General features: G+C 44.5%; 1 protein-coding gene across 5 annotated transcripts in view; it reads left to right on the top strand.

The window, feature by feature from the left end:
- Positions 1–14,500, top strand: part of slc6a9 (solute carrier family 6 member 9) — a 74,724-nt gene that overhangs the window by 19,239 nt on the left and 40,985 nt on the right. Inside the window, exon 1 of one of the 5 annotated variants that reach the window (XM_068737879.1) lies at positions 13,253–13,602. The exons of the other annotated variants lie outside the window; for them this stretch is intronic. Within the exon in view, the coding sequence (XP_068593980.1) occupies positions 13,561–13,602 (42 nt within the window). The 5' untranslated portion in view covers positions 13,253–13,560. Of the gene's footprint in view, positions 1–13,252; positions 13,603–14,500 lie in introns of those variants that run through there. 5 annotated transcript variants of the gene reach the window in all.

Below are 14,500 nucleotides of genomic sequence, written 5' to 3' on the forward strand. Positions count from 1 at the left end.
GATCGAACACTTCTGAAGGCAGGGACCGCTGTCCTCAGCGGTGGCAGACAGTGATGTCAGTCGTGGCTCAGGGACATCGACAAAGAATGACAGAGAGTGTGTGTGTGTTACAGAATTACAGAACCTCAAACGTTGCTCTCCCATCGCCAACTGTCACTTCACTTTTCATAAAGCTCCCTCTTCTTCCTCCTCCATCTTTTCACAAGACTTGTTATTCCTCTTTCATTTCTTGTTTAATCCACTCATCTCTAACTCTGTTCGGAGAGCCAAAATCGCCCTCTCCTGTTGCAGTTCTCTCAAAATAGTGCAACTTTTTCCTTTTTTTTTCTCTATTGAAGTCCCTGCCCTTTCTTTGCACTCTGGTGAAATTTATTTACGCTGGCCCCAGATGGCCGGTGGATGGACCCGTCACCGTAAATCTCGTGACACACAAGGCGCCCGCTTCCTGCTACCGCTTGGCTCGGCTGGTAGCCCTCTGCCGGGACCCTTTTCTGTCCAAAAACTTAATTCCCCCTGCTCGTTCATAGCGTTCAAAGGGGGCCCCCCACCCCTCCACCCCTCTCCTCAATCTTCCTGCGTCGCCTTTGACTGCCCGGGAAGCCACCTCCACTTCCACCGAACGGATGAGCAGATGGTGCCCTGGCACTAGCCGTTACTGGACCGATAGCCGTCCCTTTTGTTTTTGTTTTCTGCTCCTTGGTTACGTCTTTTCGACTTGTCTTTAAAATGTCTGCCGTGTATGTATAGAGATGTAGGAGGAGGAGGAGGCGCTGTATTCATGCGTCTGGCTGTGCAGACCGGTGCTGGCACTCCATCACCATGGAGGCCAAATGGAGGAAGAGGTCACCGAAGACTGGCCTCCGATCAAAGATTCACACTGGCAGGCCTTTTACTGTCAGCCCGTGACTTTTCATTCACAAGTTCAGAGTCGAGCTCTGTCCGCAGGGACATTGACTCCTAAACCTGATATTCTAAACACAACATCAACACTTCTGATAACTCTCAGAACCAGTGTTTGATGACAACCACAGCTAAATCAACCAAAATATATTACAAACTAAAAGAACGGTCATTTTCACCATAAACTAGGAATGTCCCAATCAAGATTTTTTGGGCCCGTACTCCAGTCCGTCTCTGATGATATCTCCATTCCGATACTTATATTCACCCAAATGGTGATTTAATATGTATCTGACGGAATTAACTTATTTTCCTCAACCTACTTGATACAAATACTGGACGTCCTGGTTAAAAAATATTACGGTGATGATCTTGAATTAGAAAAACCAGCAGGTTGCGATTGTTCGGGACATTTGTACCATAAAGTCATTAGTCAGAAATGATGAGGTCTTGATGATGATGACCATAGTTTGTGTAAATAGCTGCTTGGAGGGGAGATGCGGAAACATTCTCACATTGCGATATAACTAAAAGCTTTGTGTCACACAAGCAAATTGTACATTTTGCAATGTGGTAGTTGTCTAGTGAGAGGTATGTTGCGTGAGGTGCAACAATGCAGACACAGCCACTTTGTCAATACACAGGAGTGAGGTTTTGTAAGGCCGAGATTACCCCACAGTTCTGTGTACCCGCTGGGTACACAGAACTGGCCTTAGTGTGTTTGTGCATGTGTGTGTGTGTGTGCGCGCGCATGTGTGCGCACGTGCTATGTGCGCCATTTCCCAGGGGTTTGTTTGGCTAATGTGTGCTGTAGGCTGTGAAGTGGAAACTAAATGGAAAGAAATAGTGGAACACACAGCCACAACCTCCCCGAGGTCAGGACGCCCGCACACACACACACACATACACATGGGAACAAAACGGACGACACGCTTATACATTACGTCCACACATTAGATTACTTCATAAGCACATTCACATATTTTTGATTTTCACAGATATGTAAGCGCACATAAAGGCATTCACACGCACTCACACAGGCAGAATTACGGACAAGACCTGAACACACTCCACAATTATTTAAAATGATAAATAAATAAATACACAACATGTTTATTAACTCTAGGCTGTGACTTTTGCTCCGAAGCTGTGACAAAACTGTGAAGCCCAGACTGTGGCCCCGGGGGCCAAACTTGGCCTCACTCGGGATGTGTTTTTTTTAAATTTAGTTTGTGTGGGTCTGTTATTATTTGTTCTCCTGAGCTTGAACGAGCTAGAAACGTGAAACTTGGCACAAAACTGTAAATATGATTCCAATTGGCCACATGGTGGTGCTTTAATTAATGCCTAAAAATGCAATTTGAAAAAAAAACTAAACATAATTTGGCACACATGTCCAGCAAGAAGTCCACCAGACAAGATTCTCCTCAATTTCAATTTTTTTTAAAAACCTTTTGACATCTCCTCCTAAACCTTACGCCTGGTTACTAGCAAATTGTATCATTATGGGATCAAGCTTATGGAAATGTATCAACAGCTTGTTGATATCTTGCTAAGTTTTCAAGATATAACTCGAACAAAGTCAACAGCCGTTGGGCCGGTCATCACAAAACTTGTAGGATACGTATGTCTAAGAGTGCCTGAAACATACCCTGAAAGTCTAATTCAAATTGACCACTAGGGGGCGCTACTAATGCAAAGCAAATGAGCGTTGCGTGATCCTGAACTGGCAGGATAGGTTTCATGGCAATGTTTGCCGCAATTTAATTACAGCTTGTCCAAACATGACCCAATTAGTTGAGTTAATATTGAATTAAGCTGTTGATACATGTCAAGAAATATGACCGGACTTTGACTGTGCAATCGCTGCATACATTGTGACGATGAAACAAGTGTGTGATTGGTCTCACTCCTCCTGCAGTGATTTTGGCAATTGAGCTTCTTCCTTCTGTTGAGCTTCAGCCCGTATTGTAGAGTTGGTTTCCCTGGTTATCGTGGTTTGTTTGCAGTCTGTGCGCAGGCGTGAGTGTCGCCACATATTATTTCGTCGCTCGTGACTCCTGGAGCTGTGTATTGTCGGCTTAGTGGGCCAATGCGCTCCGCAAAAACACGAGTGCGCTTATTATAGGTGAAACTAGAAAGTTTGTCTCCCTCTCTCGCTCGTCCTTATGTAAGGAACATATTGAGCTGCCAGTCAGCCAGTTTATTTAACAGCAGTGCTCAGCAACCGTGTTGACTGCCTCTGGGGTGAGGGGCCAACAAACAGATGTGAACCGAGAGAGAGAGAGAGAGAGAGAGAGAGAGAGAGAGAGAGAGAGAGAGAGAGAGGGAAAAAGGGAAAAGAGCCGTGAGGGCAGGTTGGGGTAGAAGAGTCAGACATGATTTCTGCCCCCTCGCTGACTGACCAGCAGAATGAGAATTTAAAAAAAAAAAGTACAAGCAGCCGTACGGGGGACAGGCAGCGCCCAACGTCAGCTTAACGGCGGCCACTGTGGCGAACGTACAATCGAGTGACAAGGGCCACAAATGCCAAACACGTCCACTGCTGGGCACTCTTTAAAAGGTAACCCACCACCAACCAACCCCCCGGTGTACGTTCACACACACACACACACACACACACACACATAGCAAAGAAGAGAGGAAAAAAGGACTCCATTGTGTTTCGGACCTTTAGATTTCATTTGGAAAAACCACTCAGGCTGAAAATTTGGTTTTTCTGATTTTCTTCCTCTTGTTTTGTGTTTCTTGTTTTAATGGGTCTCCCTCCCTCCGACTCCACGAAAACATACAATCAGGAAAAAAAGGGGGACTTCCCACTCTTCCTCTCCCGTCCTCTGAAGTCAGTGAAATTATGGACAGGGCTCTGACATTGTGTCCACACAACGGGGCACAATCTCCCCCCGGTTTCTTTTAGTATTATGATCATTTTCAACGGTTTTCCAATTGAGCTATTTTCAAAGGCCCTTTCAGAACCATATTTAGGTAATTTGTTGCGCTTGAACCCAACCTGCTCCCTGGCTCTGTGTGTGTGTGTGTGAGTGTTGAATGGCAGCTGTAAGCCTGGAACTAGGGGGGGGGGGTCTGCTTTTCTCAGGACCGGACAGCCCTCTCCCGCTTGGTAACACACCTCCCCTGTGTTATTTATCATTTTTCCTTCTCTTTAGCTCCTTTCAGACACTTTACAGTCTGTAACAGGTTCATCTGAAGAAAAAAAAAAACAACGTTTTTTTTGGCTTTCTGAACGTTATGTAATGGTTCCAACTGTACTCTGTTCAAACATTACCGGGTCCAGGTGCAGGTGCTGGAGGACAGCTGTTATTTGGGAAATAATGTCATCAAGGGGGCGGAGCAATCACACAGACAGCCTCAGCGAAATATTCCACTCTTTGGTGTTGTCTTCTTATCGTCACAGCTTGATCCCAGACAACATAGAGCAACAACCCACTTATTTTAATAACATTATTCAGTAATGTCCGAGACACATTTTTTATAATTTTTATCATCACTACAGTACAACTGCGCTCGAGCCATTACAATTAAAGTTTTAAAATTCCTTATTCCTGCTCACATGCGGTTGATTTTTAGCTAAAGTGATTTCATGGATTGTCATCCTTACTATAAGCACATGGCATTAAAGGGACAGTACATATATTTACTAGTAGTGCTTTTCATCAGTCTAAATAAAAATAAACTCAACAGCAGTGTCGCTTTCCAGAAATCATGACCCGGTTACTCAATCCACCCACCTCACAGTTTCATGTCAGAACTATTTTCTCTCTACCGTATCACCGCGCAGATGGTAGCGAGCGCCTACTCATGGACTAGAAGCTCGTGCTTGTGACAGCGTGAGATGTAAATGCCAATGGAGCCCTCCTCGGCTGAGCTGTAATGTTATCTTTTTTGTTTGCCACACAGGGGTAGTGGAACTAGTTAACATTAACATAATTGTTTTATTTCTAAGTCCAGTATTCACTCTTATCTGGCTCATTAGCTGCTGAATGCCACGCAATGTTCACCAGCCGGTCGAGAAAACTGAAATGGCAGTAAAACCAAAACAGTAGGCTGAAATACTCCGTAGAAGTAAGTCGGGGTAATAATCTAATTATCTGATCCATTGTCAGCCTAATAATATTAATTAGTGTAGCTATAAAAGTCATGCTCGCTCGGTACCCCAGATGGTAGAGCGGGTGCCCCATGCTCTAATGCTGAGTCCTTACCACATTTGCTTGTCGTGCCCCCCCCCCCCCCCCCCCCCCCCCACACACACACACACACACACACACACACTTTCTCCCCATTTCTTGACAATCCTAACCCTTACTATCTAAATGAAAAATAATAAAAATGAAAAATAATAATAAAAGAGAAGGTGTGAGATGAACTCTTCTTTAACCTTGCATTGACCCAGTCGTGCTATTTCTTGTAAGTGTTTTATCAATTTGAAGCCATCATTTTTCTTCCTGCATAGAACACTAAAAAATAAGTCTATATTGGAAATGTATTACACCTCAAGTGGGCACATAGATTTGTTACCTGCCAGAAATAATCATTTTCATTATCAATTAATCTAATCTACTTTCCCCCTAAATTGATTAATCAATTGTCAGAAAATGAGCTCCGCACTCTCCCAGTGGTCCATTACGTATCATATCACACTATGTTCATCAGCAGATGGACTTTTCCCAGGAAATATTTCCATTTCTTTCTTTTTTTTTGGAGCACCTTAAGGAAGAGTTTCAAAGAAGCTGCAGTTTCCATTGTGAATGAAATCCATTTTTATTTTAGGCTTGGTTGCTGTCTTTGCATACACCTTGAAGAGGATCCACTGAAGCATTGGTGTCTCTGTTATTAAACGACTGAGGGATCTCACATCTCTTTTCTGTCCCCCCCCCCTCTCTTGTCCAATTTCAAGCACGACAGTGACTTCTGCCACGTGAGGCCAACTTCAGTCACATGTTCCTCACTTTCATCCCCAGCAATGGCCCCATATGTTTGTCAAAATGTGTATGTTGTGTGCTTTTTTTTTCCAGCCCGATTTGTTCCCATGCCTTCTCTCCAATGAGCCCCACACTCCCCGGGGGTGGGGGGGGTTCATAGCCGAAGCCTCACGCTATTTATACAGACCGAACAGCTGGGGCCCTCCCAGCCAAAGCAGTGAGGGATGGGCAGAGAGAGAGAGAAAAAAAAAAAAAAAAAAAAAAAAGATCATAGAAACTTCAGATTAAACCAAGCGTTGGAAATGTCTCTCTGTTCCCTCTTTGTTACCCTCTTCGTCTTCCTCTCCATCGTTTGTCTTTCTCCCCTGGGTGTCCATGAGTGGCCGGGTCAGGTCGTGTTCAGCTCAGTTCAGCTGGACCGCCAGACAGACATCACTCGCCTGTTTAAGTCTCGTTCCCCTCGTTCTCGTTCAATCTTATCCTTCTGTTCTTTCTCTCTTTTTATTCACTCTGCAACTGATGCTTTTCTCTCCATCCCCCCCTCTTTCTCTATCTCTCTCTCTTTCTCTCTCTCTCTCACACACACTTTCTTTCCACCGCTCCGAATTAAAGAGCTGGCTGTTTTGGACTGAACAAGAAAGGTTTATTTTTTTTCCTTTTCTTTTTTCCCCTCCAGCAGCGCCTCAACATGTTTTGTCATTTTGTTGCGCCGGACAAAGCCGACCTGCTGTTGCAAAACTGAGCTTTTTGTCCGTCTTCCCTTTTTCTTCTGCTCTGTGGCTCCTGTGGAGCCCGTCCTATTGTGAACCTCAACCCTGTGAAGTCCTTCTCCCCGCCGCCCGTCCCTTCACTCGTCTCAGCCGCTCGTCACTTCACTTCTCTTATCAGATCGTCTCCCCTGACCGCTCTGCCCTCACGTGAACCGCTCAGGAGGGGAGAGAACGTCAGGCCTATTGACGTCCCCCCACAGTCGGACGTCCCATCACAGGCGTGCTGAGCTAACGCGAGGCAAAGAGATATTAACCTAATTGCTGTAAGGGACAGATATATAGATCGAGGAGGATGTAATGAGCCCAGCAATGGGCTTTTCGCTCCCTCTGAGATTTTCAACGTGAAAGCAGGTTGATCCATGGACATTAAAAGGATGAGAAGTCATTGTGTGAGGCAGGACGGATTCATACATCATTTAGACTTTCTTGGTTAGGTAAAGCCTAAATCACCAAGAGCACACAATGACAAAAAAGTTTTTTATAGAATCTTAATGTGTTCGTATTTGTCGCCTGAGTGAAAGTGGCAATTGAGAGCGGATCACATCCTGTGAGCATTATTATCCACCGAAGCTTCTGTTTTGTTCGCAAATGTTTTCCTTGAAGGCAACTTCACAGTCTCCTCCAATATCTCTCTCTTTGCTTATCTTGAATTCTTAATGAAAACTTAGTTTTTCTCGCACGCCTCCACAGTGAACGGAGACAAACTGAGTAAATCCTTTATGAATGAAAGTAAACCGAGGCCGGGTTTAACCACAGCAAAACTACATCAAGACATCTGTTTAGGAACTCTCGCACAGTTCATGCAGTATTATCCAAGTCTCCTTTCTCCAGTCGTACGCTCACTTTGTCCCAGATTCTGACGAAGATGCGTGTGTTTGGGAAGTAGTGAGCGTATGACTGGAAAGACGAGACTTGGAGTCTACTGCCGTGTGAGAGTTTCTAAACAGACATTTTGATATCGTTTAAATGTCGTTAAACCCGTCCTCCACTTAATTCAGTTCATCAAGATTTTCTCTGTTCTTGGGTTTGTGCGAGAAAATACAAATTCAACAGAGTAATTTCAGCGTGAAGTACATCTTTAATCAGGTTCTGGACCTCACTGTGTGCGCATCGTACAGTGAAATCATTTACAATCAGTCGGGATACAGATTAGGATGCTTCAGTCAAGACAACGTGCTGTTTTGTGTCATGACTTCAAACAAGGATGTTTACAGTTAATTTGTGTTTGCTTGTCCTCAACTTTGGAGTTTACTCTTTTTGTCTTGTGGCTGTCCTGTAGGTGGTCGTGTGTGTGTGTGTGTGTGTGTGTGTGTGTGTGTGTGACACTACTTGTTTGTTTGACCACTGTAATGTAGTCTGAACTTTGGACCAACATCTCCGAAAGCTGCTCTTTGCTAGAAGGTGGTGCGTTTAGTTTTCTTTGTCAGACAAACAAAATTCAAAAAGCCCTCCTCTGATTTACTCAAACAGCAAAAATGAATTGTACGTCAGATGGAGCCTTTTCCAGTTTGGGCTAGATGGAACGAGGAAAACTGCTCAAAACAAATCGGCAATGTTCCAACTGAAAACAGTGCAATTATGCAGGTTTGCAACTCCTCTGTGAACACTAATTGTGTTTCACTGGCATTTTGGATCACATAACTCGCAGCTCACAATGAGAAAGTCACGGGCGAGATATATCTTTCATGAGTATTCAGTGATATTTTGAATTTGTCAACACAGATAAGAGTGCTTTGAAAAAGGAGAGAAAAACATGAGAGAGGAGATAAAGTCGAAATGATTCAAAGGAAAGGAGATTATTTTCTTCCTCTGACTTTATGTCTTGATGTGTGAACGGTGCATCTTTGTGCTTCCCTGCCACTCTTCCCTCACCCCAGCCTGCTGTATATTCCACTACGTCCAAAAACTCATCCGCCCCACAAAAACAACTTTGTCCTTCACAGTCCGAAAGAAATATGTTTTCCCCCAAAACTCCACCATTGCGAAAATTCAACCCTGGACTTGAAACTGTCCTTTCTCGGAAAACTCAGCGTGTTCCCCAAGTAATCTTTTGTTATTGGAGGGTATAGGTCCTCTGAGGCCAAATTCCAACAGGAAATTAATAATTTGTATTTTCCATTTGAGATATCAGAAGAATAACTTTTTACCGGTCACTTTCCTACAGCTGTAACAGAGCGGTGTTAAGTTACTGCTACTGCAAACTGAACATTAAAACATTTCAGCCTGCAAAATCAGCAGAATGCTTTTATTCTGAAGCAGCTACAGGAAATACAATGTGTTTGTCATCTAGTTAGCAATGTGTCCCTCATGCGGTGCACCATGAGTGGCCAATCGAAAAAACATTGATATTTTCAACCAACTTCCAGTTTAAAGCCGTATTCGCACTACACTCGTATTACCAGGAGACATTAGCACAAGACAAGCCAGTAGTAAAGTAATAAAGTCTGTATTTTATTCAAATTTACTGACAAATGTGATGTCAAATATTTGCGTAACATCCAACTTCTTGAATGACACAATCACATAATATCCGATGAGCCTGTTGAAAGATAGAAAATGGTTTCGCTCTTCTGTTGGATTTGAGCTTGCTCTTTCTGCAAAACCGGTCTCCATGCTGTGCAGCGAGCCTAAACTTTCATTTATAACTGCCAACTCAGCTTCCATAATTCTCGACCGAGAAATAGCAAAAAAAAAATGCACGATGAAAACAAGAAAAACAAGACCCCAAATCACAAGATACCGGAAAAAAAAATATGATCACAATTTACGACATGGCGATTGGCTTGGTAATAGTATTATCACATGACTTCTGTGTTTGCTGAAATATGGTAGCTAATTTGCGGTGGAATTTTTGCTTGACAAATAACGGACAGAGCAGATTCTCAGGAGATTAAAACCACAGACGACCTCAGCAATTACTACAAATCCCTAGACGTCCCCAGGTGATACTAGTCCAATGTGCATAGGGATTAAGCATGGTTTGTTCCTGCAGTAAACCCCTACACTGTTATCTCATTGTAAAGTGGTTGCCTCTAACTAGAGCAACATTAAACCCACCTATGGCAACAATGCTCAGTTTCCCTGAGGTCGTCAGTGACGATAATACAGTTACACACTCATACCCTGTTGCAGCCAAAGGTGTTACCTCTGCCAACCTGGAACAATTTTAAATACAGTGTGACATAAAAAAGAACAGGATTTAAAAGCTGTCTCTGTTATTCGTTTGTACGGCTAACAATCCAACCTGCCTCCTTGTTACAGCTTGATGTCCTCGAATCTATTTCATTACCTGCTTTGATTTCATAAGTCAAGTTTAAAAGCCTAGTAAGGAAATGTGAGACCTGCGCTACAGTGATCTTCAAATTACTGCATATTTGTTGCGCTTATCAGGGAGGATATTTGTTTGTAAGGAAGCTAGCTTTAAATGTTTTCTTTAGTTTCTCACTCTCCTTTTGAACGTTGTTTGGGTTGCATGTGTAGTGATGGGGTTTAGGATCAATGTCTGCGTTTGGCTGTAGGTTAACCCATAATCGATATTGACATGGGCTAGGAAAGCCTTGAGGAGATTCATTGTGACCTTATCAGTGTTCCACCCCATGCCCTGTTGGCTTGTCCTTGTTTACAAGGGCCCAGTGGTTTCTGGTCACACCTTTTAGAAGTCTGAATTCCATCATCCGAAGGTTATTTGATGATCAATTAATTGTTAGTCATTTTTTTAAAGCAAACGTGACAATAATTCAATGGCTACAGCTTGAGTTTTGGTTCCAAATGAGAATGTTTTGTTAATTTTTGTGGTCTTTCACAATAACTAAGTGAATATTCTTTTACTTTTGAAGACGTCATGAGAATAGTTTTTTTAGACCGAACGACTAATCAATTAAGCTGCGTCCAGCCGTTTCTGTAACTTTCAGTCAGTTTTCACGTGTATAACTGATTGCAACGATTCGATTGTCTTCCATCGGAATGCAACTATATGATTGTCTTCCATCCGAATGCAACGATACGATTGTCTTCCAACTGAATGCAACGATACGATTGTCCTCCAGGTGAGGATGTGCAAAAGTGTGCGCCCATATTCAATGCATGCGGTACAGACATACTTTTTGTCGGATGAGGTGCACATAGGAGTGACGTGTGACAACAGTTCCGGCTCTTGGTGTCAGTGACGCCAACAGGCTTCACTGTCTTGAGAATGGAAATCCACTGTGCACATTCTTATTTTCTCTCACAGGCCGTTTTGCTGTCGTAGGAAGCACACATATGAAGAAACAAGTGTGACAATTTTAACAAGTTGGTGTTATTAGCAGCAGTGGCATCTGTGCTTCTCTAAGTGGAGTTAAATGACCTAACATAATATGATAATTAGTTAACCCCCCCTCACAAAGAGCCAGCTGCAACCACAACCATGCATTTATTTCAGGATCTGTTTGTCCCCACCAAACTCAGACCCAGTTTTCACTGATTCGCGGAAGCGTAGCACTCACCCTCCGGTTACTCCTTGGGCTGTTAGCTCTGTTAGCACAGTTAGCTATGAGCTGCCTGCTCGACATCTTGAGAGCTCTTGAGAGGCAATCGAAATGCTCTCAATCTAGGAGCTTGCACCTTTTAGTGTGTGTGTGTGTGTGTGTGTGTGTGTGTGTGTGTGTGTGTGTGTGTGTGTGTGTGTGTGTGTGAATTTGTTAAGCCGTTCATTAGATTTGAACTAATCTGAGGCCAACAGACCCTCCCTATGTAGAGCTAGCAAAAAATGTCTGGATCCCTGTGGAGGAACTGATGATCTTCCATAGTTTAGTTCTCAAATGTGTACACACACACACACACACACACACACACACACACACACACACACACACACACACACACACACACACAGACTTCTGAACTATTATAATTCCTTGTCATATCCCTGAAATGGCTCCTTAAAGAAGGGAGGAACAGCTTTAATGACCTCACATCGCAAAAATGTTCACACTCATACAATCTTATGGATTGTGACCAAGATGTACACTAAGCAGGGTGTTTTCCAGTTGAAAAATCTATTCGTCACTGCTCCCTAGTTGATGTAAAGATTACACACTTTCTAAGTTACCTCAAACCTAGTTTTGCATTTCTGTACTGAAATTTCTTGTCACTTATCGGCCGATATCAATATATCTGCAAGCTAATATATGCAGATATATTTGCCTGGCCTCAATGCACAGGATCTAGATTCACTCCGATCAAACCACAGAGTGAATCTCAAACTAAGTAGGTAAACAAAGTTATGTACCCAAACAACACGGTCGTGGTGAATGTTCTAAGAGTTATCGATCGCTGCGAAGGAGAAATACAAAAGTGACGGAGAAAGTGCAATGGTGCCTTGTCAACAATGATTGGTCTGTTCTAAATCTGTCAACATGGTCGACTGTTTGCTGGGGGCACTTGTTTTCATTGCCCTCAGTACTTCCTCCGAGCACACTGAAAAGGGCGGGTATATGGTAATGATTCCTTTATTGGATCCCCTGTGAGATTCTAATCCTCTGAATTGATAGACAAATGAATGGCATCCTGTCTGCATTGCTCGTCTCGTGTTGAACATAACTGGAGGGCCTCCACTCAAGCGGCAGAGGCCATTGTACCCGGCTATCAAACACCCATTAGGCCGGACGCCAGTTGCTTGTCAACTTTTGACATCGCCCACAACCACATCCAGTCGGGGAAAATCGTCACAGCATCTCGTTCTGCCACCTGAGTGATGTGTCTGTTGATCCCTTAATCGCGCCACTATTGCGGATGCACTTTTACCTTTTCCTCGCCTCGCTCCATCGCTCTTTTTGTTGCGGGTAGCCATTAGCCATATGGTGGCAAACAGGCGCAACAATGCGCGCAAAACAAAAACGGAGGCTCGGGAGGGAAGCGCTTGAATTTGAAAGGGTGTAACTCTGTGAACATGTCGCTGGACGAGGCGGAGGAGGAGGGCTTTGGCTCGGCCGGCTTCCCGGTGTGACGCGAGGGGGGGGGGGGGGCATTGGCAATGTCAGGGTGTAGAGACGGACAAGGATTTGGAAGAGTCAAGTGCCGCTGAAAGGGAAGTTGTTGGTGGTCTGCAGAGTTGCAGCAGCTGCCCCTGAAAACAAACGGAAGAAATAAGAGAGACAGAGAGAAAGAGTAGTGTTGGGGGGGGGGGGGTCCGGTGGAAGGCGGGCAGGCTCCTCACTTGTGGGCTCCTCACTTTTTTTTTGTCTCCCCGCTTTAATCTGTTGGGAGAAAGAGTAAGGGGGAGAGAGAGAGAGCTTGGCCGTAGCCCATGGGTGCTCCAGACCTCCCCCCGCTTTACTCCGGCCAGCTTAACTAGAAGTTCAACACCCCCCTGTCCCCTCCAACCACCGCCCCCATCGGTTTTCCTCTCTCCCACTTACTTGCTCTGTATTCAGCCTAGGTGCTGGAGTGACAACGAGCCATTCATTGTGGAGGTAGAGGGAAAAGACTGTGGATCTCTCCTGTGTCTTTTTTTCTGGGAGGGGGGAGTGGGAAAGGCATATTCCTGAAATGGTGAAATACGACGGGGGGAAAAAAACGGGGCAAAAAGAGAAAGTAAAAGAGAGAGAGAGAGGGAGGGGTGAGTAAAAAAAGTAAGGGCGCAAAGGAGGGAGGGAGGGGAGGCAGAGCTGGAATCACAGAAGGAAGGGAGGGGTGGGAGAGAGAGAGAGAGAGAGAGAGAGAGAGGGGAGAGTGAGCGGGCTACCATGCCGAATGAGCAAGAGAGGCGGAGAGGAAGCAGAGCTCCATCAGATGAAATGAGGTGAAAGTAATTCAGGCATTAATCAAGCCAGGGCAAAAGGGAGGGTATACTGTGTTTTCGCCCCCCTCTCTCGCTCTCTCTCGCACGCCGCGGAACTGAAAGGCAAGGTGTAAATGAAGGAGCCCACAGTGGCCAGCAGAGAAGCACCACTGGGTCACAGCGTCAAATCATGTCCGAGTCGAACACCATTGCCGCTTCCACCGCAGACCAGGTCAGTTCAAGCTGTCATTGTTTATTTCTGTTTTTCTTTTCTTTTCTTTTTTCCTTCATTGGCATCAGAGGCGAGCATGCTGATGTTTCTTTCTTTATTAGTTACACCTCACACCGGCTTAAGCGGCAGGAAACAAGACTTTCGAAAGAGGAGACTTCTAGGGATGAGAAAACTGAATGCATCCCAAGTTCCGGTCAGATGTATATTATCTTTAGATCCTAATTCGGAAGTAGTTAGAGGGAGTTTCTAAGAGCAACCGAGTGAGTGTGTGTTTCTTGGACTATCAAAGCAACGATTGTTTCACCCGGAGCTGCCTGGACAACGGTACAGGGTCCTGAAAGAATTGAATTCATCAAGACGAGCTATTGTCTACGCCGCCTTATTTTTCGGTGATCATTCAGGGGGTCTGTGACGACTCAATACCCCCCGCACCACGCGAGGAGGGGGACGCAGCTCTTTAAAAACCCGACCACGTGTGGCGGCCCCTGAAAAGTTTTTATAAGTAATTGCAGTGGGAAGTCCGGGGCAGCGCCGTGAGAGATGGGGTTGGTAAGGAAGTGGGCCGGTCCGCCGTGTGTGTGAAAGAGAGTGACAGAGTAGAAAAGCAGAAGTGTCCAGAAAAAAGCCGATATTTATACCCCCCCACACACACACACACACACACACACACACACACACACGCACACACTCTCTTTCCCAAACCTCCTCCCCCACAAGTCGCTTTAATCGCACATCCATCCGTCACTCTGCTTTTTTTTCTTTTTTTTTAACAGTCGACTTACTTTGAAACACTTTTGCAACAATTACATCCTTTGATCTGTTTGAGATAAGATATATAGTTAGTTCCATTATGGCAGGTAAAGACAAAAAAAGTGTGTGCGCGCGCATCCGACCTTGC

Source organism: Cebidichthys violaceus, unplaced genomic scaffold (genome assembly GCF_023349555.1).
Source record: "Cebidichthys violaceus isolate CVI_PGR_0920_01 unplaced genomic scaffold, fCebVio1.0.p SCAF_8, whole genome shotgun sequence".
Lineage (NCBI taxonomy): Eukaryota > Metazoa > Chordata > Actinopteri > Perciformes > Stichaeidae > Cebidichthys > Cebidichthys violaceus.